The sequence below is a fragment of the Rhinolophus hipposideros genome (genome assembly GCF_964194185.1).
Source record: "Rhinolophus hipposideros genome assembly, chromosome: X".
Taxonomy (NCBI): Eukaryota; Metazoa; Chordata; class Mammalia; order Chiroptera; family Rhinolophidae; genus Rhinolophus; species Rhinolophus hipposideros.
In genome coordinates this window covers 88,827,693-88,851,916 of record NC_138046.1, presented here as the reverse complement: position 1 = coordinate 88,851,916, position 24,224 = coordinate 88,827,693, and the positions used below count along the sequence as shown (strand labels likewise).

Here is a 24,224-nt window from a genome sequence, read left to right as displayed (position 1 = left end):
TACACTGTGCTAACACTGTGTGGTTATATGAATTCACACGATGTAGATTTCAGAGCAAAGAAAGTAAGGTCATTTCATAGTGATAAAGCAGTCAATTAATCAAGAGAATATAACAATTCTAAACATGCATGTACTTCATGACAGAGCTTCAAAATATATGAAACAAAAACTGATAGAACTGAAAGAAGAAATAGAGATTTCAATATCCTTCTTGCAAAAGCTGAGAGAATAAGTAGACAGAAAACCAACAGGGATGTACGGTAGTAGTAGAATAATACTGTACTAGGCTGCTCAAGCTGCACTAACAAAATACCACAGACTGGTAGCTTAAACAACAGGAATTTATTTTCTCACAGTTCTGGAGGCTGCAAGTCCAAGATCAAGGTGTCGGCAGGTTTGGTTTCTCCTGAGGCCTCTCTCCTTGGTTTATACATGGCTACAGTCTCTTTGTGTCCTTACACGGCCTTTTCTCTGTGTGTGCATCCCCGGTATCTCTTCTTCTTCTTCTAAGGACACCAGTCCTGTTGGATTAGGGCTCCATCCTTATCATCTCATTGAACCTTAATTACCTCATTAAAGGCCCTATTGCCAAATATAGTCATATTGGGGGTTAAGGCTTCAATGTATGAATCTGGGGGGAACACAATTCAGTTTTGCTTTTTTTTAAAGGAGGGTGAAACTCACAGTGGCCCATGCGGGGATTGAACCAGCAACCTTGGTGTTATCAGCACCACGTTCTAACCAACTGAGCTAACCGGCTGCCCCACAATTCAGTTTTTAACAACACTACCAATCAACCTGACCTGACTGATATTTATAGAACAGTCCACCCAACAATATCAGAATATGTTCTTCCCAAGTACACATGAAACATATATCAATATAGACCATAGTTTGTACCATAAAAGAATCTCAATAAATTTATTAAGGATTAAAGTCATACAAAGTATGTGCACTGACCAAAATGAATCGAGTAAGAAATCAATAACAGATGAATCCACTATCATAGTTGGAGACTTCAACACCCCTTCTCTCAGAAATGGACAGATCCAGCAGGCAGAAACCAGTAACAGCAAGATCCTTGGATAATCCCCAAAGATTTGGAAACTAAAGAACACACTTCTAAGTAACCCATGGATCACAGAAGAAATCAAAAGGAAAATTTTTAAATCTTAAAACTAGATTAAATGAAAACACACATATAACATATCAGAATTTGTGGGATGCTGCTAAAGTAGTGTTTAAGAAATAGACCTATATTAGGAAAGAAGAAAGATCTCAAATAATGATCTCAGCCTCTCCATTAGGCAACTAGAAAAAGAGGAGCAAATTAAACCTAAAGTAAGCAGAAGGGAGGAGTTAATAAAGATCAAAGTAGAGCTCCATGAAACAGAAAAATGAAAAACAATTGAGAAAACCAATGAAACCAAAAGCTGTTTTGAGAGCAATAAAATTGATAAACTTCTAGTCACACTGATGAGGGAAAAAAGCACCACTTACCAAAATCAGGAATGAAAGGGGTGACATGACAGATTCTTCAGATATTAAAAATGATAATAAGGGTACATTATTAACTACTTTATGGCAATACACTTAACAGCTTGGATGAAATGGGAAAATTGAACCAAGGCTCACTCCAGAAGATAACCTGAGTAGCCCTATATCTACCAAAGAAATTGAAATTGTGGTTTAAAATGTTCTTACAGAGAAAACTCCAGGCCCAGGTGACTTCACTGGTGAATCTACCAAATATTAAGGAGGAAATAATAACGTCTACACAAATGTTCCCCCCAAATTGGAGAGGTGGAACTACCTCTCAACTCATCCTATGGGGCCAGTGTTACCCTTATAACAAATTCAGACAACGACATTACCAGAAAAGAAAATGACAGACCAATATCCCTCAGGAACAAAGATGCGAAATTCTAAACAAAATTTTGGCAAATTGAATTCCATAACATATTTAAAAAATATTTTATATTATACATTATAATATCTTATACCAAGTGGGTTTTATCCTAGGGATGCAGAATTGGTTTAACATTTGGAAATCAATCAGTGTAATTCATCACAATGACCACAATAACAAACTAAAAAAGAAAACCATACGATCATCTAAATAGATGCAGAAAAACATTTCCCAAAATCTGACATTCAGGGGTGGATGGGTGGCTCAGTTGGTTAGAGCACTAGCTCTGGGCAACAGGGCTGCTGGTTCGATTCCCACAAGGGCCAGCGAGCTGCACCATCCGCAACTAGAATAAAGTCAATGAGCTGCAGCTCAGCTCCTGGGTGGCCAGATGGCTCAGTTGGTTGGAGCGCGGGCTGTCAACCACAAGGTTGCCGGTTGGACTCCTCCACTCCTGCAAGGGGTGGTGGGCTGCGTCCCCTGCAACTAACAACGGCAACTGGACCTGGAGCTGAGCTGCACACTCCACAACTAAGATTGAAAGGACAACAACTTGACTTGGAAAAAAAAAGTTCCAGAAGTACACACTGTTCCCCAATAAAGTCCTGTTCTCCTTCCCCAATAAAAAATCTAAAAAACCAAACAAACCAAAAAAATGTGACATTCATTCTTGATAGAAAAAAAAAAGGAATTCCCAGAAAATTAGGATAAAAGGGAACTTCATAAACCTTCTAAGGGGTACCTGTGGAGGGTGGGGGAGCGGGAAGGAAGTGAAGGAAAGGAGCAGACCTCCTCAAAGACATAGGACTGGCTGAGCTGGGTACCTGCAGGTCACCAGAATTGCTAAAACATCTGTCAACGCTGGGACTGAGCCTTCTGAAATGAAAGTAGCCTTCATACTGGTTTCTACCGGGGATGTTTAATCACGTGTAATCTGATCACTTGTAATCTGGGCAGCATCCTTGAACTTGGATCAGCCAACGAGTTCTGCCAAGGGACATAGATCTTTGCTTTGATACTTTAATAATATTAATGGTGATGATAGTGATAACAGAAATAGCTGAAAATTATCGCGTCGTCACTGTGTATCAGGCATTGTGTAAAGTTTGATATAGATTAGTTCACAGAATCTTACAACAAGCCTATGATGGAAGTACTTTTAAAAATGTTAAAGATAGGAAACAGAGACACGGAGAGGGGAAACAACTTATCCAAGGTCATACATTTACATAGCAGGACATAGGCATACTCACACACTCCAGACAGTGGTCAAGTCTTAAGGCATTCTGGGTAACTTCAGAATTGATTTTCTCATACCACATGATGGTACACAACATCTACATGGAACAAAAAGTGTAACGAATTGGTCAGAGGGTTAAAGATGGAGCCCAGGGACGAGATGGTGCCAGGAGGTGCGGGATCATACTGGTGGAGATGATGGGGGGGCGGACAAGAGCGGGACCTCTCTCCCGCTAACTCTCTTCATCGTTCCCCAGCCCGAGGTGGAAGGGGTGTCCCGCCGCAGAGATATGCTGCCCTGAGCCTGCAAGAGGGACTCTGACGTGCCTGGCATGCTCACCCTAAACTGGAATTGGGGGGATTGGACCTGAACTGCCAAGGAGCCTGGCCCCAGACATACTGGCAGGGCTACTACATCCACCATCAGGACGTGACACAATGCCCAAGGTTTTTATGTGCCCAATGACAGTCATTCAAGCCTGTCTCCTTGTGAGGAGGCCCAGGTTCCAGCTTGTCTTTGGGAGTACCCCTGACACCTAGCTGAGCACATTGGGATACCAATTTCACCCCCACCCTGGGAGTAGAAGCCCTGGCGTCCATGGGGAGGATAAGGGGCAATGATGCATGTTCCCCTGCCTCCTATGCCTGACCCTTTGCGGTTCCTCCATCCCAAGGCCACTTGACTCAGGCCTGTCCTCTCTTCCCCTGAGTTCCAGGTACCATGGCTAGAAGTGGCCACTTTACTCTTGAGCAGATTCTGTACCCACTGGCCAGAGACACCCCCACCTGCCAATGCAGCTGTAGACTCAGGACTGCGCAGATGCTCCCTCCTCGGGGAAGACTTTTCAGGGATCCACAGCATCCAATATCCCTTCAGCAGAGCCTGTTAGAAACTTTCTCCCTACGGCTGAAGTCCTCATTAGCTCAGGAACCCCATGAGGGTAGAGACCATGTCTTTTTTTAATCTCTTGGCAGTGCCTGGCACAGAGGAGGGGCCCATTATGCTTTTTAAAAATACAAATAAACATATATAAAGTGAAAAAATCTATAAGGAATTATTTTATATATAAGGAATTATTTTATATATACAAAGGATTATATATAACGTGCATTGTGTCAAGAATGATATAAAGAACACATGTGGGTCATTTATCCAGAAATAATGACAATTTACTTGGAGTACATTGGTCTGACATCTCATTTACAGTGGTTTTATAAATTGAATAGAGATTTATCAAATATGTGTGAGGTAAGCCAACAGATATGAAACTTTTTTTTCCACCTGTGATGGGACTGTGGATCAGTCTATATGTGCTTGGAATAAATATGTTAACTCTGAGAAAATTTGTACCAAATGCATTGCTGATGAAAACCGAAAGTAGACATTTCAGAATCACTTCCTTTGGGTAAATGTTGTCAGTTTAATTAATTAATTAAAAATTTAAAAATTACCAAGGACCATATCAGATTATTATTCCTACCAAAGGAGCTACCTGGGAGGACCAGTGGTGTTTGTCACTGTCCATTACATCTCAAAGGGGGTTTCACTGCTCAGCTTGTAGGTTTATATTGATCATTTTGCTTGACTATTAAATATTTTCATACTTGAGCCTTGTTTTATTTATAAGAAATAATCATACTCACCACAGAATTTCCTCATCAGAGTAAATCTTTAATAAAAAAATTACAGGACTGTTATTTGGTTTAATTATTAGTTTTTCTCCCCCCCCCACCTTTATTGAGAGGTAACTGACAATAATTTTTTTCTATTCATTTGATCCTTGGGTTTGGAAATTGAAAATATACAAACCTGCACACTTGTTTAATTTTATGAACACATGGAAATATCATATATATCATATAATGAACTGTTAAAAAATTAATCGAAAATAAAAGAACCCTGTCTGTTGGTTTAACAGTGTGACTTTCACCAATTTGGATCGCAGTGACCACAAATTCAAATTACTGCTCAATGCATTTTGTTAAGAAAGACTTTTTTTTTTTTTTTTTTACTTTAAAAAATAAACCTTTATTGTAGAATAGTTTTAGATTAAGAAAGACTTTTTATAAGGACTGTTAAAAGGAATGTTTAGGTTCACTTGTAAATTTTCCACATTTTGACCCCAGGATTGTGTATTAAAAATCTCTTCAAGGAATATTCAAAAGTGGAAACTTCCATACTCTGCTTTACATGGACAATTACTCCCATTGGCTGGGACACCCAAAGCCCACGTCCTCTGCGTAGCTATTGGTCTGCCAGTGGCTCTTCGGAGTCTCAAAGTCCAGTCTCTTCTCGTTCTAAATGCTAGGGTGAAGTAGAGCCTATCAATGCCTATGGCATCCCAAAGCCCGCCCTCCACTGCACCGCTATTGGGTGACCTCGCTGCCTGTCGGGGACCTGGAGCACTGAGTGTCTCACTCCAAACCGCCTCGGGGGCCTAGCGGAGCGGATAGTTGAGGCAGCTCAGTTGGGCCAGTGAGGCACTCAGTTTTGTCTCGGTCTGTGCGTGGTCACCTCTCCCGACACGGGTAGCTAGCTGAGCGGGAGGCTGAGATGGGCTCTCGGATGTGGCATTCTCCAGGCGGCGGCAGGGCGGGTGAGGGTGGTGAAGGTGGGAAATGGGAGTGGCTGGTTTAGAGGAGAGCCTCAGGCACGCTGGACTGCTGGGGTGGATCCAAGATTCCTTACAGAGGGGCGTGTCCCTGGCCTACACCCTTGTTCAAACACTTTTTACCAAACTTGAATTGCTGGAGTTCTCTCTCCTCTGTCCTTCCGGTTAGGGCAGCCTGAACCTCAATTCGCTCAACTGTGAAACGGGTAGGGTTACAACAGTGGTTGGTGAACACTTCAGATTTTGTATGTTTTTCAGACATGTTTCAAAGAATTGAAAATCAACAATTATAAAAACCAACAACCATTTTAAAATCTTTTAAAATTTCTAGGTGGATAATTTCAAGGGGAATGTCAGAAAAACCATAATCAGCTACTTCAGGTTTTAATATATGGTGCGCTTGATGGTTTTTAATGTGATGATGATGATGATGATGATGATGATGATAAAAACCCAAATCACTTTAAAGGCCTTCATGACTTGTTAACTACCTGTGAAGTACTTGGCTGAAGTCGTGCCAGTTAGGATGGGTTTGGAGTGAGTCCTTGAGGGAGAAAGCTTTGCCCTTTAGTGAGCCATGACCCTCTTCCACCCTCCGGATGTCCCTCCTTTCTGGCACAGCATGTCGAATTTTGCTTACCTTTTTGTAAACGTTGTGCAACGGAGCCAGAAGTCTGTCTTCAAATACTGCCTAGAAATTAAAGTTCTGAAATAAATTAAATAATATTCAAATGAAATGAAATTTAAAATGCACTCCCCACCCCCGACATTATTCTTCCTTTTGGAGCCCCTCACTGAGCTCCAATAGTTGTTTCTGACCCCATGTGGTGCCAGGGCTGCTCCACTGGGAGATGGGGATGCCGGCTCTAGGGCTTCGAATCAGAAAAGAGAATTAAAAAAAAATCTCTAATCACTAAGAATTTGTAAGAATTCAACATTATATTTGAAGCCCCTTTTTTGCCATGCTCTTTTAAATTGAGGTATATTTTACATACAATAAAATGTACCCATTTTCAGTACAGAGTTTGATGAATTTTGATAAATGCATACTGAACTGTCCAGTCACCTCCAAAAGTTCCTTCATGCCCTTCTCAGTAATTCTCCCGCAAGACAACTACTCTGCTTTCCTTCACTATAGATTAATTTTGCCTGGCTTAGACGTTCATACAGATGGAATAATACAGTATTTCTCTTTTGTGTCTGGCTGCTTTCACTCGATCTTATGTCTGCAAGATAGACACATGAAGTAGTTTGTTGCCTTTCATTGCTGAGTAGTGTGAAAAATAATATAAACGGAGCCACTTTAAAATGGAGTCAGAGCTGCTATCCCAGAGGAACTGCCTTGCACATCTTACGCCTCAAACCTATGGGATTCATAAACTGGGCAAAATAACCTTTGGACTGGACCTAAAGCAACATGGAATCCCCAAAAAACTGTTTGCAAAGATAACAAGAAAGCAGATACTATGACTAATGGACTGAAAAGTTCAAAACATTCTTTAGCATTAGCATCACTGTTAGCTGATTCACAATTACAGAAATGCCTTCCTTCTATTGATGTAATTGTTCCCCATCGCTTTCTCATAAATACTTCTTGCCTTGCCTCCTAATGGGAACACTATTTGGGTTTCTGCCTGAATCAGTGCTTTCCAAATAGCTCTTCTTTGGATCTCAAATCAATGCTCGTTGCCTCTCTCTTTGGCCTTCTAATTTTAGGTTAACAGTAGTATTCCAGGATCCAATTTTTGTGTTTCTTTGTCAGTTCTTTTGTTGCTGGACACTTGGTCTGTTTGCAGGGGTTTTTTTGCTATTATGAATAAAGCTAATATGAACATTGGAGTACAAATTTTTGTGTGGGTACATTGCAGTAGCACGCTGTGCCTGGCTCACCAGAGCCAATTTTGCAAATCTCAACTCTGGTTCAGTGGTGTCATATTAGTAGCTTGAAATAAGCCATGGTGGGAGTGTTTATGTCTTAGTTGGCAAACACTACAAATTAGAGCTTTTTTCCTGGACAGCTGGTTGTTAAACATTTACGAGCACGCCATTGGACATGTTTTCATTTCTCTGGAGTAAATACTGAGAAATGAGACTGCTAGATTGCATGGTATGTGTATGTCTAACTTTATATGAAGATGCCAAACTGTTTCCAAAGTGGTTGTACCATTTTACACTCCCAAGGGCAATGCATGAAAGTTTCTATTGCTCCACATTCTCATAAATATGTGGTATTTATTCGCAGTATTTTTCATTTTAGCCATTGAATGGTGAAGATCCTAATAGAAAAGAAACGATGGGAAATAGAGGTCATATGACAACCTAGTAAGCAGAACTTTTGTCTCTTTCCTTATAGGCAGAGAAAGCACTTAATAAATACAAGTTGAAGTATGTTGAGGCTCCCTCACCTAATGACCTTTCTCTGATCCTTCCCACTTCATCAGAGGGATGCTGAGGCTCCAAAGAGGAGAATGTAGTCACTTCAAACAACAGGCTGTTCAAAAAATTAAAAGTGAAATCTCATGCCAACCGGTGAATCCTCCCCGCAGAGGTAGAAAAGAATTACATAGTTATAGAGAGGTACCTCGGTTTTCCAACGTCTCCGTTGACGAACATTTCGGTTTACAAATGCCGTAAACCCGGAAGTAAATGCTTCGGTTTTCAAACACGTCGAACATGTCCCGCGGCTTCCTCTGAGTGCAGGATCCAGATGCCTGGCTGTCGGCTGTTTTCGAACGTTTCAGAACTCGAACGGTCTTCCGGAACGGATTACATTACGAAAGCGACGTAGCACTGTATTATCAAAAAGTGTAAAACCAGACTGCAATGTGCATCACAAGCAATTCGCTAAAGAGATTGTAAGGACAGTAAAACCTCATCCTTTAAATGGCTGGGGAGATACAAGCCATTACATACATGTTCTCAAGAAAGGCAATAACTTGTCCTTAAGTAAGAGAACTTGACAGTACCTTTTGCTACACAGTTCATCTCAAATTTACCTGGTAACTGGGGTAGCCATCTGTCTTTATCCAAAGGAAAAAATAAAACACCTATCTCTCTGACAAGCAGCTAACAACTTGGAGCCAGACGCGTTGGTCAAATTCCTACCTGACGGAGATGGGGCGCTATCTTTGTTGATGTTTACATTTCAGAGAGATGACCACAACATCCTTGGGTTGTAAAACTGGCAGGAAGCCTATTTAGCTTGTAAAAAGATTTACATACATCTCGAGGGGACAAAAAAATTTACAAGTTTTCTAAAGGAAATGCTCTAAGAAAAGGGAGGGTGGAAAGTCTCTTTCACTTTTCACACCAGGTAAAAGTCATCTTTTAAAAAATTGTATTTACCCCTTAATTCCTCCATACATTTCCCTGCACTTGTGTCCCATTCCAGGTCCACACTTCCCTCCCCTCTTCACCTGGCCATCTATGACTAGCCTCACAAAATACTTATCAACCCCATTCCTAAAGGACAGCTCTCGGAACAGCAGGCCGCTCTTCCTAGGGCCAGACCCCCACACTAGAGACCCGCTGTTATCTAAGGCTAGGACTTCAGTCTTTCAGAATTGGAAAACGTTGCTGCTATTTGATCTGATTCCAACCCATTTCAAAGACGGTAAAACGGAGACCCAGGAAACTCCCAACCGGCTACTTAGGCCTCCGGGTCACTGGAACAAAAAGGGGCATTTAAGGATCCTCCGCCCAGATTCAGGAAGCCCTAAAGTCAGACCCAACTGACCGAAAAAAGCCCCGCTTTATTCTGCCACGATACGATTGGGTTAAAGCCCCTGGCACGCAGGTCTCTTGACTGCGCCTGCGCGACTCCGGACTTGCGAATTTGCCCCAGACCCTGACGTTTCAGGCAGCCCCTCCTAATCCGGAACAAGACCCACATTCCGCCTAACTCGCCTTGATAGGCGTGACCCTGATCCAATAAGGATAGAGGGCTGAGTCCTGTGGAGCCAATGGCGAAAGTCCGAGGGGCGGTGGAGGCGGACTCTATGAGGAAACAAGAAGACAGGCCCAAGATGGAGGCGGCTGCGGCCGTTGCAGCTTGACAGGTGAGGGCGGGCCCCGCAGGGTTAGGTTTCTGGAGCGACCGCCAGGCATGGGCAAGGAGCCGGGACGGAAAGCTTAGCTCCAGGGTGGCTGCGCCTGGGCCCCGGTGCCCCCTGCCCGGAACCGGAGGAGTGGTTTGACCCGGGGCGAGACCATCGTCGACAGCGGGGGGTAGTGGTGGGTAGACAGGAATAGGGGTGCAAGGCTGCGGGGGATGGTTTCGCCCGTCGCGTATAGTAGCACGCCTGCGCAGAGTTGGAAGGCACTCGGTAGGCGGGGCAGGGCTGAATGGGGCCAGGGCTGTGGTGTGTTGTTCCCAGATCCCCTGTAAACCTTCTTAAGGTATCTGATGACCCTTCTTTACCAACAACGGGGAATGCATGGGGACGCGGCTCACTACTCGCTTGCTTCTTCTGGATCATTGTCTGACCCACTAGGAGAATGTTTGAGGATTACCCCCTTACTCCTTAACCCTCACCAGCCTCCTTCCATTATCACCAGAAATATGTCTGTCACCCCTTCTAGTTGTCAACGAGAATTTTGGAGCCTCCCTGCTTTACCTCCATTCATCTCACCTCAGTAATGACTAATGATTCACCATTATCCTCCTTTTCCCCATGACAGTGTCCAGTGACCACCTTATCCATTCTTCTCCCCATTACAGTCTCTAGTGATCTCTATTACATCTTCCTTCAGCATAATGTCTGCTGAGCCTTGTGATCTCCGTCACAGTCTGGTGACTCCCATTAGCCACCTAACAGTGTTTGTGAGCCTGCCATCATTATGGCAGGCCAGGGCTTAGGGGTGCCCACAGTACCCTTAAGAACACTCTTTGGTGCAATCCCCATATTCCCCAAACTAAGGGCAATAGCTGATGATCTTCCATTCGTTCCCCTTCACTCTGTCTGTGACTCCTCCCTCAGCACAGTGTCTGGTAACCCCCTTATCCATTAAAAAGCTGGGACACTGTTCGTGTCTATTATGTACCTGACACGCCCCAGTGCACCGTGGGCTGCCTTCCCCATTAGCCCCCAGCACAGACTTGTGTACTCCTGTTTCCTCCAGGACAGTGTGTGCTGTCTCTCCTTGTGTCGTCCCACCCCCACCTGGCCCCATGCAGTGAATCCGAGATCTTGGCTGGGCTGAGCAGAGGAGGAACTGGATCGGCTTCAAAGTGTTAACAGGCTCCCTTGGGCTGCTGTGTGGAAATTAGGCTACTGGGGGTGACGTGGAGCCTGGAGGTTGAAATTCTTTTTGTTTCCTGCCACTGTGCTTCCAGACTATCATTACTGGACCTCTGAATTCCTCCTCTGTCTTCTAGGAGCCCCATGGCACCTGCCCAGCCCCGCCTCAGGCCGTCTTGACAAAGTCCTAGGCTCCATGGAGCCACCACGGGGCCCCCCTGCCAACGGGGCCGAGCCGTCCCGGGCAGTGGGCACTGTCAAAGTATACCTGCCCAACAAGCAACGCACAGTAGTGAGTCTGAAGGGAGCAAACCTGGCAGGGGTGTGGATGGACCCAGTTGTAAATCTTGGGTCAAAAGGGTAACTGGGGCTGGGAGGAGGCTTTGGTCGAGGGGTGGGAGAGTTAGTTGGGGCCCCTGTTGGGCAATGATCCCCCACATCTGCACAGGTGACTGTCCGGGATGGCATGAGTGTCTACGACTCTTTAGACAAGGCCCTAAAGGTGCGGGGTCTCAATCAGGATTGCTGCGTGGTCTACCGGCTCATCAAGGGGTAAGTGTGGCATACACCTCATCCTCTGCCTGCCGGGTGCCCAGCCTCCCAGCCCCTCCTCAGTGTCATCCGACTCCTGCTCTCTGTTGTGGAGTCTCTGTTGTTAGTCTTGCCTTAGTTCAGTGAATTCGTGAGTCCATCCAGCTTTTGTTTCATTACTTCATTAGTTTATTGGCCTGTAAGGTTAACATCTCACTCTCTCTTTGACCCCCAAGTCTCCACCCTGCTCCATCACCTCCTCCCAGAGTTCATCTCTTTTGTTCTTTCACTTTTTCATCAATTTGTTAGCTCTGTGCTACCTCCATTTTCCCATTGCTGAGTTGGGCCTTGCTGACCTTCCATTTATTCTTCTGTTCTGAGGTTCCTTAATTTTTTTTTTCAATTCACACATTGCTATGTATTTGTTGTTTTCATGCCTCATCAGCTGTTTTTTCAGGGGCTTCCTTAGCACTTCTGAGATTTACTTGTTTATTCACCATCTCATTTGCTTCTCACCTTGTGGTTAAGAGCATGGCCTCTTCACACTGTCCTGCTACTCATAGTCCCTTGTGGCTTTGGGCAAGTCACTTTATCCTTCTGAGCCTTAGCTTCCTTATCTGTAAAATGGGGGTAAGGATAGTAGCTAGTTCCTAGGGTTGCCGTGATGGGAATGAAACATGGTAGATGTTGCTCCGTGGATGCAGACTCGGAGGTACTTTTAGGGGTTCCCTGCCTCCCCGAGGCCCTGTCCACCCTCCCACTCACTCCTTTCATACCTCCTGCAGGCGAAAGACAGTCACTTCCTGGGACACTGCCATTGCCCCCCTGGATGGCGAGGAGCTCATTGTGGAGGTCCTTGAAGACGTCCCACTGACCATGCACAATTTTGTGAGTGCAGGGTGGATAGTGGGTGCAGACCCTGGGCGTGGGGGGAGGGTCCTTGACCAGGCCTCAACCTTCCCTGCTTTGTGGCAGCAGGTACGGAAGACGTTCTTCAGCCTGGCGTTCTGTGACTTCTGCCTTAAGTTTCTGTTCCATGGCTTCCGCTGCCAAACCTGTGGCTACAAGTTCCACCAGCATTGTTCTTCCAAGGTCCCCACAGTCTGTGTAGACATGAGTACCAACCGCCGACAGTGAGCCTGGCCTGGGGTGGATGGGGGGATCGGGAGGACAGATGCCCAGCCACAAGGTTGTTACAGAGAGCTGACCCTTGTCCCCTGCTCTATGCCCTTAATGTCCTCAAGGTTCTACCACAGTGTCCAGGATTTGTCCGGAGGCTCCAGACAGCATGAGACTCTCTTGAACCGCCCCCTGAATGAGCCGCTAACCCCCCAGGGTCCCAGGTAGGGATACTTTAGCTGAAGAGCTGCTGCCGGGAGAGAAAGATCTGGAGGCCCCTGTAGACCACAAGCCATTCTTTATTCATTCATTTACTTGACAAACATTTGTTGGACACCTACAAGTATGAGTAAGGGCATGGAGCGGTGGGACCTTGGGCAAGTCACCTAATCTCTCTGGCCCTCAGTTTTCTCATCTGTAAAGAGGGGATAATGTTACTTTTTGTCACATAGGGTTCTGGTGAGGCTTAAGTGAGTTAAGACATGTCAGGTGCTTAGGACAAGATCTGATACAGAGTATAAAGGTTCTCCTTATTAATTATAAATATATACGTATGTATGTATATGTACATCAAAGCATCTAACTACTTTATTAATTCTTCCAGTATAATCATGCTCAGGCCTTCCCATTTTGAAATATATATATTTTGTCATAAATTCCCTTTTATTTCTCCTTTATGTTAAGTATTATAAGACTATATAGTATTTCTATATTAAAATGATTATTGCTCTAATATATCATAAGTTTATAAAACATGTGTTTTCTATGTCTATATTATATATTTTATAATGTTTATACTTGTACGGTATATGTTAATGTAGCATATGTTATATTTATAATATTTTTGTATAATGTAGAGCATCATATATTTTCATACAATATATAAAATACTAAAGTTAGGGCATTATGTTATATTTAATTGGGGATGTAATTGAATTAATTAAATGATGAATTTCAGAATAGTGGAAGGGAACATTAAGAAATGTTTTTGTGGGTGGCCGGTTAGCTCAGTTGGAGCGTGGTGCTAATAACACCAAGGTTGCCTGTTCGATCCCTGCCTGGGCCACTGTGAGCTGGGCCCTCCTTAAAAAACAAAGTTTTTGTAACATTATGTATATGTAGAACATGTATGTAGAACATATATAACATTATAATATGTATATTTTGAAACATTGCCATTTTAGTATAGAGCATATTTTATACATTATATAGTACATAATATATTTGAATAGTACATATTGTTATAAAGTATGATATATATTACTCTTTCCCCCACAGTGTGGCTCACTGTCCCTTCTTTAGGTCTTTGCTCAAACATCACATCCTTAGAGAAAGAAGCCTTTCCTCACATCATAGTGACACTTTCTGTCTCCTCATTTTGATTTATTTTTTTCTTTATTGAATCGATCAGACAGATTAAATATTTCGTTTTTTTTAATTTCTCTCTCTCCTTTCTGGAACTCAGCCACATGAGGGCAAGAACCTTTATTTGTTTTGCCCCCAGTTTTATTTCCACTACCAAGCATGGTATCTGTCACATGGCAGGCACTCAATAAATGTTTCTAGAACAAATGAATAATAGTAATGACGGGATATTTACTCTGTGAGCTAAACACATGTTTAGGACGGCACGAGGGTGGCGTGGCTGCTTCTGTACATGTGACAGTGATTCCACAGCCTTTCCCCTGGCAGCTCCTGCACCCAGCACCGTGACGCTGAGCACTTCCCCTTCTCTACCCCGGCTAATGCCCCGCTCCAGCGCATCCGCTCCACATCGACCCCCAACGTCCATATGGTCAGCACCACAGCCCCCATGGACTCTAGCCTCATCCAGGTGGGTGTCGAGGGGGGCAGTGTCGGGGGACCACTGGGCAGAGGGGAGAACCTTTGCTGTTGGCCTCAGCGCCCTCTGTCTGACCCTGTCCCTCTTCTTCCAGCTCAGTACCCAGAGTTTCAACACTGACGGTGAGCCCCCACTGCCTGCATCCTGAGCGCCCCCTCCCCACTGCACTGGCGTCCACTGACATTCTCTCCACAATCACAGCTGCTGGCAGTAGAGGTGGTGGTGATGGAGCCCCCCGGGGGAGCCCCAGCCCGGCCAGCGTGTCCTCGGGTAGGAAGTCCCCACATTCCAAGTCCCCGTCAGAACAGCGGGAGCGGAAGTCTGTGGCTGATGACAAGAAGAAAGTGGTAAGCTCCAGGGAGAACCTGTGGGGGGCACCACAGGCTGAGTGATACGGGGAGTGGGCAGGCCCCTGAGATGCCGCCCATATGGCCCACAGAAGAATCTGGGGTACCGGGACTCGGGCTATTACTGGGAGGTACCACCCAGTGAGGTGCAGCTGCTGAAGAGGATCGGGACGGGCTCGTTTGGCACCGTGTTTCGCGGGCGGTGGCATGGCGATGTGGCTGTGAAGGTGCTCAAGGTGGCCCAACCCACAGCTGAGCAGGCGCAGGCCTTCAAGAACGAGATGCAGGTGCTCAGGTGAGATTGCCCATGTATGTGGAGGGGGGCGAGGGCAGCAGGCACGGCCTTGGCACCTCTGGGGAAAGGCTGTGCTCGGGGAGCTTCTGCACGTCACCCATGTTTGTGTCGTGTGATAACCGTAAGCGTAAGTTGGTTATCAAGGGCATGCCTTTCCCCTCTGGGAAATGGGTCTATTTAGAGGACCTCTGATGATGTTATTGTTTGTGTTTGGGTTAATACTGATATTAATTAGTGGCTCTGCCGCCAAAACATGGGTCTTCTCGTTGGCCTGCCGTGCAATGGGTATGGCCGTACGACGCCATTAGTAGCATCACGCTAGTGAACTGCATCGCCAGGAAGGCTCGCAGCCTTCCTTCCTTCTCTGCTTGTCCTGCATCATTTGTATTATGTTTATTGTTACAGTCTTGTCATTAATTATAAAACTGCCATCATTTAAAGAACAGTGTTACAGTTGACCCTTGACCAACAATGGGTTTGAACTTCCTGTGTCCACTTATACATGGATTTTTTTCCAATAAAGACTGTACACATATTTTTTTCTTCCTTATGATTTTCTTAACATTTTCTTTTCTCTAGCTTACTTTATTGTAAGAATATAGTATATAATACATATAACGTACAGATATGTGTTGGTCAACTGTTTGTGTCATCAGTAAGACTTCCGGTCTACAGTCGGCTATGAGTAGTTAAGTTTTTGGGGAATCAGAAGTTATGTGTGGACTTTCAACTGCATGTGTGTGGCGGGGGTCAGTGCCCCTAACCCCTGCATTGTTCAGAGGTCACCTGTATTAACTATAATCATAACCGTTGTTTAATCATTATTTAATTCAGGGTTATAGTTACTCAATATAGCATTAATACTATATTAATTCATTTGCACCGAGAAAGCCTGGTGTTCCCTTTTTGCCATTCTAGTTACTGCCATTCCTAGGGTTGCTAGCATGGGCTTTCCCCTCTGACAAATGGGCACAATTACGTTACAGAGCTGATGTTATCACCATTCCTCATGCTATTTTAACATTTATCTTCATAATGGATGCCACAGTAAGAAAACTTCTTTCTCTCTGTGAAATAGCAATGATTTAAACATGCTGGTAATTTGCATTTTATTACTATTTTAACCGTAATCTGACTGCTATGAAGAATGCTCATGTGCCGTATTATCTGCTCTGACGTGACAAAATGGCAGGGCGTCATTGATGGTACAGTTGACCCTTGAATAACGCAGAGATTAGGGGTGCCGACCTCCCCACGCAGTCAAAAATCCGTGTATAACTTTTGACTCCCCTAAAACTTAGTTCCAGGGCCCCCCCCTCAGATAGCAAAATCCACAGATGCTCAAGTCCCTTATATAAAATAGCGTAGATCAGTGCATACCATTGGAGGTCTGCATGCACGGACCCCACCCTCAGACTGAAAACAATACAGGTATTGATTGAGAGAAATCCATGTATAAGTGGACCCGTGCAGTTGAAACCCGTGTTGTTCAAGGGTCAACTCTATTTGCATTTGTGTTGCTATAATTGGAGTTAATACTTCTTTAAGGAATGACGGTTCTTCTAAATTAGGGCGGATCTATTCATACATGACAGGGAGCCAGGTACCCAGGAGCAGTAACAACAAGGACAGTGAAATTTTCAGAGGGCTTACTTGTGTTCAGTGCTGTTCTAAGTCCCTTACAGATTATCTGCTCACTCCTCCCAACATGCCCATAAGGTAGCTAATATAATCGCCACAGTTTTACAGTTGAGGAAAATGAGGCACAGTGAGGTTAAGTGTCTACCTGAGGTTGCACTGTGAGTACCTGGTGAAGCCTGGATTGGAACACAGGAGCTAACTTGAGTCCAGACCCCAAGCTCTTTACCTCTGAGCCTCTCGTGGTGATTAACAGGATACAATCACACACCACTGATATTTTTACCTGGCATTTATCGATATTGTGATGCTATACCATGAAGAAGGTTGGCATTCCACCTTCTTGTCTGTAAAATGGTCACAGGCCCAGGGCCTGGTCAGGGCCGGGTGTGGCAGGTGTTGATGGTTAAGGTGCTACTGGACTGCGGAGGTGTGGGGGCGCTAATCCATCCGTCCTGCTCTTGCTGGGAGACCCGGATGAGGCAGCTCAGGACAGACGCCCCCTCGTCAAGTCAGCCCAGCAAACACATCGCACAAATTCATTGACTCTGGCCACAGTCTGGCCTTGAGCCTCCTGAAAGAGGGTGGAAATGACGACAGAAGTCAGCAGTGTGCGGTGTCATTCCTGATGTTCAGAAAGTGACAGCTGCTGCTTCCACCGTACCCACACCCTTGCCCTGATCCCGCCCTCCCTGCCTACAGGAAGACACGTCACGTCAACATCTTGCTGTTCATGGGCTTCATGACCCGGCCTGGGTTTGCCATCATCACACAGTGGTGTGAGGGCTCCAGCCTCTACCACCACCTCCATGTTGCCGACACGCGTTTCGACATGGTCCAGCTCATAGATGTGGCCCGGCAGACGGCCCAGGGCATGGAGTGAGCCTCCCGGCCCAGGGATGAGGGAGGGGGCTGGGGTACTGGGGAGGGAGATGAGGTGGCACCCAGCCAATTTGCACCTGCTTCCACCCCCACAGCTACCTCCATGCCAAGAACATCATCCACCGAGATCTCAAGTCGAACAGTATCTACCTGTTCCCGTCTAAGGACTGGGGTGGGGTGAAGACTTAGGTGGATGGCTCTGTGTGTGGGGGGGTGCTTCTGGGAGTGAACAGGGAGGGACATGTGTCACATGGCCTTTGCCAGACGGCAGAGCTGGGGCTCGTGGGGAGCCTGTAATGGGGGTCTCTTGGTCAGGAGTCAGAGTTGTGGCTTGTTCAGGTGCTGTCCTTGGGGACTCTGGTGAGAGTCTGAGGGGTGACCTTGTGGAGGGCATTACAGAGTTTCTGATCAGTCACAGGCATGGCAGGTATGGGCGCCCTGAGGGGGACTTCCTGGTAGGGAGTGACCAGGGCCAAGTGTAGGGGGCACTCATAATTGCTCCCCACTCAAGTCAAGGTTGTGGCGGGTTTGTGTGACACTGGGGGCCTTCTGGTCAGGGTCAGAGGCATGCCTGGTGTGGAGGCGTAAAGGACAGCCTCCCGGTCAGAGTGAGAGGCATGGCTATTGGGAGTCTCTGTAGTGGCCCTTGACCTCGGTGGACATCTTTTTACACGAGGGACTCACAGTGAAGATCGGTGACTTTGGCCTGGCCACGGTGAAGACGCGGTGGAGCGGGGCTCAGCCCTTAGAGCAGCCATCAGGCTCTGTACTGTGGATGGTGAGTTGGGCCAGGCTGCGCCCGGGGCTGGACTGGGAGTATATAGGGATGTGGGCTGCAGGGCTGGGATGTGGGGGGGCCAAGTGGGGATGGGGATGCCAATGCCAGGTGTGGGTGTCTGGACTGCTCACGTGTCACCTCCTCTGGGGGGCTCTGAGTTGTATCCAGTGTGGCTAGTGGGATCTAGGACTATGGGCCGGCCATTTGCTGACCTCCATGGTCCCCCTGCCTGGTCTGGCCTATCGAAGGCGGCTGAGGTGATCCGTATGCAGGACCCGAACCCCTACAGCTTCCAGTCAGATGTCTACGCCTATGGGGTTGTGCTGTATGAGCTCATGACCGGCTCCCTGCCTTATAGCCACATTGGCAGCCGTGACCAGGTGAGCCCCACACCTTACCCGCAATTTCCCAGGCTAGGAGAGTCCCTCAGCCACCAAACCCCAGATCTCCTTTGCACAGACCAAAAATGCCACACTTCTTCCAGAAACCCCAAATTTTGAACTCCCAGAATATTCTGGGTCTCCCATACCCAGAATCCTCTCCTTCCCCCACATCCACAATTCTCTGGGTCCTCAAAGTCTGGAATCTCCTGAATCCCCTATAGCCAGAATCCCTTTAGGCCCCCAAACACCCAGAAGCCCTCTGGACCCCTAGACAACTGCCAGTCCTTTGGCCCAGGTACTCAAAATCCTGCAAATACCCAAATCCCAGAATCCCATTTCTCCCAGAAACAGTATCCCTTTGTACTTCTGGAATACTCACAGATACCCACAATCATTCAGGCCTTGGGTGTCCGACAGGCTTTGGGGCCCTGGCACCCACAATATTCTAGGGCCCAGACTCTCCCAGTTCTCCAGGTTCAAGGCCTGGAATTTCCCAGGCCCTCAGAAACACTGGATCCTCTAGGCTCCAGATACCAATAGTCCTACAGGCTACGTGGACCCATAGTCCTCAGGCCCTAGAGCCCCACAGCAATACAAGCTCCTGAGGGCTGGTATCCTTTAGCTCCCTCCAGACCCAGAAGTTCACATTTCCCCCTGACCCAGTACTTTCCAGGTCCCTAAGCCCCCTAGAAATCTGTGGATCCATAATCCTCTGGGCCCCAGACAGCTGCAATCCTTGACTTACCCAGAGCTTCAATCCCAGTGTTCTGCAAGCAGAGAATCCTTCCAAGGCCTCAGAGACCCAGAATCCTTGGCTTCACAAGATACCACAATCCTCAGAGCCCCAATACCCAGAATGCCCCAGTTCCCCAAAAGGACCCTTACAAGTCCCTGGAAACCCCAAATTCCCCTGGGTCTCACAGCCCGGATCAGCCATTCCTGTGCCCCACCCCCAGATTATCTTTATGGTGGGCCGTGGCTATCTGTCTCCGGACCTCAGCAAAATCTCCAGCAACTGCCCCAAGGCCATGCGGCGTCTGCTGTCTGACTGCCTCAAGTTCCAGCGGGAGGAGCGGCCTCTCTTCCCCCAGGTAGGCCGGGTAGCAGGGCTAGACACCTTGGGGAGGGGACTCTGAGAAGGAGGAAGACTCCGAGGTGTGTGAACCATGCGTGTTCAGGGCTCAGAGGTGTGCAATGTGTGTGTATGCTTCTCTGTAAGGATGGGGTCTGGTGGTGTTGGGGCACTTGTGTGGCTCTGGACACCCCTCCTCATGCGCACCTGCCCCCAGATCCTGGCCACGATTGAGCTGCTGCAGCGGTCACTCCCCAAGATTGAGCGGAGTGCCTCCGAACCCTCCTTGCACCGCACCCAGGCTGATGAGTTACCCGCCTGCCTACTCAGCGCAGCCCGCCTTGTGCCTTAGGCCCCGCCCCCAGCCACCAGGGAGCCAATCTCAGCCTGCCACGCCAAGGAGCCCTGCCCACCAACCAATCAATGTTCTGTCTGCCCTGATACTGCCTCAGGATCCCCCATCCCTGCCCTGGGAGATGAGGGTGTCTCCATGTGCTTTTCCAGTTCCTCTGGATTTGGGGGACCCCCAAAGACTGAAACCCCTGCCTCCTCCATAGTTTGGTTTCCTCTTGGTTTTGGGGATACTTCTAAATTTGGGAGCTCCTCCATCTCCAATGGCTGGGATTTGTGGCAGGGATTCCACTCGGAACTTCTTTGGAATTTGTGCCTGATGTGCCTTCCACTGGATTTTGGGGTCCCCAGCACCCCATTTGGATTTGGGGGTCCCCAGTTTCCCCCGCCATTCAAGGACTCCCTCCTTTCTTTACCAAGAAGCACAGAATTCTGCTGGGCCTTTGCTTGTTTATTTTGCTTCCCGACTCTTCTCGTGGGGTTCAGAGCCGCTGGAGGGTGGGGATGAGTCCAGGCGAGGAGTGGAGATTAGGGGGAGGTGCGGACCACACAAACAGCGCCACTGCACGCATCACCACAGGCGGCACGATGAACGAGGACCACATATGCCAAGCACGGCACAAGAGGAGGCCACGTCAGTCACAGACACAGACATCACGGCAAAGGTGGGGAAGTGGGGGACCACTGGCCTTCTGTGTGCAAAGGATTCTGGGAGGATGGGTAGAGTTTGCATATTTAAGGACAGCTGTCGGAGGCAGGAAAGTGGGGCAGGGGTCCCTGGGGAACTGAGGGATCCTAGCAGTGGGAGGAGCTCTCAATGTGTTGAATAGGGTTGGGGGCAGGTGAAGGGCAATCCTTGTGGGGCTGGAGGGTGGCATTTGAGGAGGTGGGTCTCCAGAAACAGGAGATCCATGGAAGGGGGCTCAAAGGTAGGGCTTTCTTAAGGATTTGGGAAATTCTGATGGGGAACAAAGTGTGCTTGAGAGAGCTGGGACCAGGAGTAGGGTTTTCTGGGAATTTCAGGGCTCCAGGAGGGGAGGCTCCAGGAGGGGACACAGTGGTGTTGGGGCCAGAATGGGTTGCCTGGTGTTTGGGAGCTTCTGGGAAGGAAAACGTACTCTGGGGGACCAGGGGTGGAGGTCTTTAGGAATTTGGAGATTCTGAAACTGAGAAGTAGGTCTTGAGGTGACCGGGAGTGGGCTTCCAGAGGTCTTGGGAATTCCAAACGTGAGAACTGGGTTTAGGACCGGGAGAGAGGTTTCTTGAGGGATTTGGGCATTCTGAGAAGAGGGATCTTGGTGAACCAGGACAGTTGGAGATTCCAAAAGTGAGAAATGGATTCTGGGCCCAGAGAGGGGTTGCCCAGGGATTTGGGGGTTCTCAGGGTGGGGTGTCAGTCGGAGAAGAGGCTGGCGAAAGACTTCCTCAGGCTGCGGATGGTCTCAGCTTTCACCTCGTCCTGGCTAAGGCTGGGCCTGGGCGGGGCTGGCTCTGGAAGGTTGAAGGCATTGGTCAGAGACTGGGATTTGCTAGAGAGAGACAAGGTGGAGGCGTGGGAGGGGGGGAGAGGAAGGGAGGAGGGGGAGAGAAACACAACGTTACCCCAGGCCCGGCCCCAGCCCTGCCCCTGTGGTCCTGGGGCGGTGCCTGTGACCCTCCCCCCCCAGCATGGGCCTGGACCCTGATGGGTTGTCAGACGCAGTCAGGGAGCCCCAGGAGGGCTGGGAGTACTTGGATCCATGTTGAAGTCTGGGACTCATGAGAAGAGTCCTGGGCTGAATTTTCTCCTCAAATCTAGGCTCCGACTGGGAGGGGTTTGACATAAAGGTGAAGAGGGGCAGGGCCGTTTCCAAGCTAAGGGTGAGAAGTGTAGGAGGGAGTGGGGGGGTTCCAGCCAGGACAGGCAGGGAGGGGACAATCCACAGGGGAGCAGTGAGATGGGGCAGTGAGGACTTGAGCTAAAGTGGGGGCATATGAGGAATGGACCACAAGAGGCAGGGGGGGCGGCGGCATGATTTGGGAGGAGACTGAGAAGGACCAGAAGGAATTTGGGGATGGAGCAGAAAGGAGCCTAGACTGGAAGAAAAGTATGCAGACAACTGGAAAGGGTGTGAAGTGACATGGGAGGACTGCGAATTGGGCCGGGGGTGGGGTGTGGTGGGGTGGGGCCTTGGCTGGGAGGGGTCAGGCTGGGCAGGAAGAGGCTAAGTTTGGCAGCAAAGGCTCTGAGATGGGAGGAGGACTTAGTGGGCTGGGCCCGACGGAAGGAGGGTCAGCAAGGTGCTTGCGGTGGGTCCAGAGGGGCTGGAGAGAGGACTCTCCCAGGACCTATTAGGAAGCCTGAACTGAAAGGGGTTTCTCTGGGATTCTGGCGCTGTGTCTCTGGGATGGAGGGAAAAGGACCTGGGATGGAGGGCAGGAGCCTCTCTGGATGGGAGGGGTCTGGCCCAGACTGGAGCGAGCTCTCAGGACCCCTGGGTAGGATCTGGGTCTGTGGAGCTTGGGAGCTGGGGCTGCCCTCCTGGTACAGGAGCATGTTTTGGGAGCAGCAAGGCAAGGGCTGCTGTGGGGGTCCCCTTACTTGAGCTGGGGGTGCGAGGGTCCCCCGGCAGCAGCGGTGGTGGGTTGCGGCACGTCCTGGCTAGGTTTCTGGGCCAGCTGTGGCTTGGTGGGGCGTCCAGCGGGACCCGGGCCACTGGGCCGCGGCTGCTGTGTGGTGGGTGGCCCAGTGCGGGGCATGGGACCCGCCTGGCTGGCTTGGCGGGTAGGGCCAGCAGGGCCTGGTGGTTTCTGGGGTGGGCCCTGGCGCTGCTGACCACCCGGTGGAGCCCCTGAGGCCTTTGGTGGAGCCTGACCAGAGACAGATGTCTGACGGGTAGCCTGTGGGGGGCCCGCCTGTCGCTGGGGAGATGGGGAGGCAGGTGGGCGGGCTGCTGGAGGTGCCCCGGGTCCTCCTGCCACCGGCCGGGATTGGCGGCCTTGACCCTGGGTCAGCGGTGGGGCCTGGGACACAGGCTGCTGGGCCGCTGATGTGGGACTCGGTAGGCGCTGGGGCAGGGGGCTGCCAGCTGGGGGTCCAAGGCCGGAAAGGTGCTGCTGGCCCTGTGGGGGTGGGCGCTGCTGCAACGGGGGTCCCTGGCGTTGGGGGCCTGGGCCTGGCTGTGGAGGGCCACCTGAGGGACAGAGAGAGAGTACACATGTGAAAGCCAGCAAGTTCAGGGGGGGCTGCGGAATGGTAGGGGTCCAGGAAGTTGGCCCCTCACTTACCCTGTGGTGGGGGTCGTTGCTGAGCAGGGGGCCCCACGGGCTGCTGGGAGGTCTGGCGGCCCAAGGGCAGGGCCCCTGGGGACAAAGTCTGCGGTAGAGGAGTGGAGCAGGAGAGGTTAAAAATAGTTACCAGCCAGTGGAGCATCAGCCAATCAGAATAACACGGGTTCCCTGTGTGCTGGGTATTGCCTGTGTTTGTGGTTGAGCTGAGGGGATGTCAGGTTGTTGGGTGGGGACTCCTTCCCGGGGGAGGGGTCGGGAAGCATTCAGGGGAAGTCAGGGTAGCAGCTATTTATCAATTTTTAAAACAATTGGTCATTGCCACCACACATAATGGCGACACCCTTAGCCTGCTGATGTGCTCTGTGACACAGCATGACCCAAGGCTGGCATGCCCACCCCTAGCTGACCTGGCTGTGGGAGCCCCTGCCAGGGGAGGCATCCCGCTGCCGGGGCAGGGCCTGAGCCATCTTGCTGACCACGAGCTCTACGATGAGCTGCTTGTCTTCATCCTGGTGGTCACCGATGAGTGGCATGGAGGAGCCCACAACCTTGGGGAGGAAAAGGGACCGAGTGAGGAGAGAAGTAGGAGGTGCATGTGAGGGTGACAGTGACAAAGTAAGTTGGCAGAAAGAATGGTGGCCGCCACGGAAATGAGCTTCAGTTTGAGAGGCACTGAGGCACAGTGTGTAGAAGGCTGATCTGCAAGGTACGGAGT

The 24,224-nt window shown here is 48.7% G+C and overlaps 2 protein-coding genes across 3 annotated transcripts in view; one reads left to right on the top strand and one right to left on the bottom strand.

The window, feature by feature from the left end:
* The first annotated feature begins 9,692 nt into the window (after positions 1–9,692).
* ARAF (A-Raf proto-oncogene, serine/threonine kinase) lies at positions 9,693–20,681 on the top strand. Its single transcript, XM_081042519.1, has 16 exons — positions 9,693–9,818; positions 11,138–11,292; positions 11,449–11,552; positions 12,317–12,419; positions 12,510–12,664; positions 12,776–12,874; positions 14,343–14,484; positions 14,588–14,615; positions 14,695–14,840; positions 14,933–15,135; positions 17,476–17,652; positions 17,751–17,797; positions 18,315–18,433; positions 18,682–18,813; positions 19,773–19,907; positions 20,106–20,681. The coding sequence occupies exons 2-16, from the start codon at positions 11,197–11,199 to the stop codon at positions 20,238–20,240; spliced, it is 1,821 nt and encodes a 606-aa protein (XP_080898645.1). The 5' UTR covers positions 9,693–9,818; positions 11,138–11,196; the 3' UTR covers positions 20,241–20,681.
* SYN1 (synapsin I) overlaps positions 20,672–24,224 on the bottom strand; it is a 45,983-nt gene continuing 42,430 nt past the window's right edge. The window contains exons 10-13 of one of the 2 annotated variants that reach the window (XM_081042515.1): positions 23,917–24,057; positions 23,507–23,594; positions 22,821–23,412; positions 20,672–21,768 (exon numbers count right to left, since the gene is read on the bottom strand). In XM_081042515.1, coding sequence (XP_080898641.1) covers positions 21,633–21,768; positions 22,821–23,412; positions 23,507–23,594; positions 23,917–24,057 — 957 coding nt within the window. In that variant the 3' untranslated portion in view covers positions 20,672–21,632. The remainder of the gene's footprint in view (positions 21,769–22,820; positions 23,413–23,506; positions 23,595–23,916; positions 24,058–24,224) is intronic. The other variant, XM_081042516.1, reaches the window with a different exon arrangement.

What these genes read in the sequence shown, in the direction of transcription:
- ARAF (XM_081042519.1), top strand. Translation starts at nt 11,197, where the DNA reads ATGGAGCCACCACGGGGCCCCCCTGCCAACGGGGCCGAGCCGTCCCGG. An exon ending in ATGAGTACCAACCGCCGACA is followed by an intron (nt 12,665 to 12,775) that starts GTGAGCCTGGCC and finishes AATGTCCTCAAG; the next exon opens with GTTCTACCACAGTGTCCAGG. An exon ending in CAGGCTCTGTACTGTGGATG is followed by an intron (nt 18,434 to 18,681) that starts GTGAGTTGGGCC and finishes GGCCTATCGAAG; the next exon opens with GCGGCTGAGGTGATCCGTAT.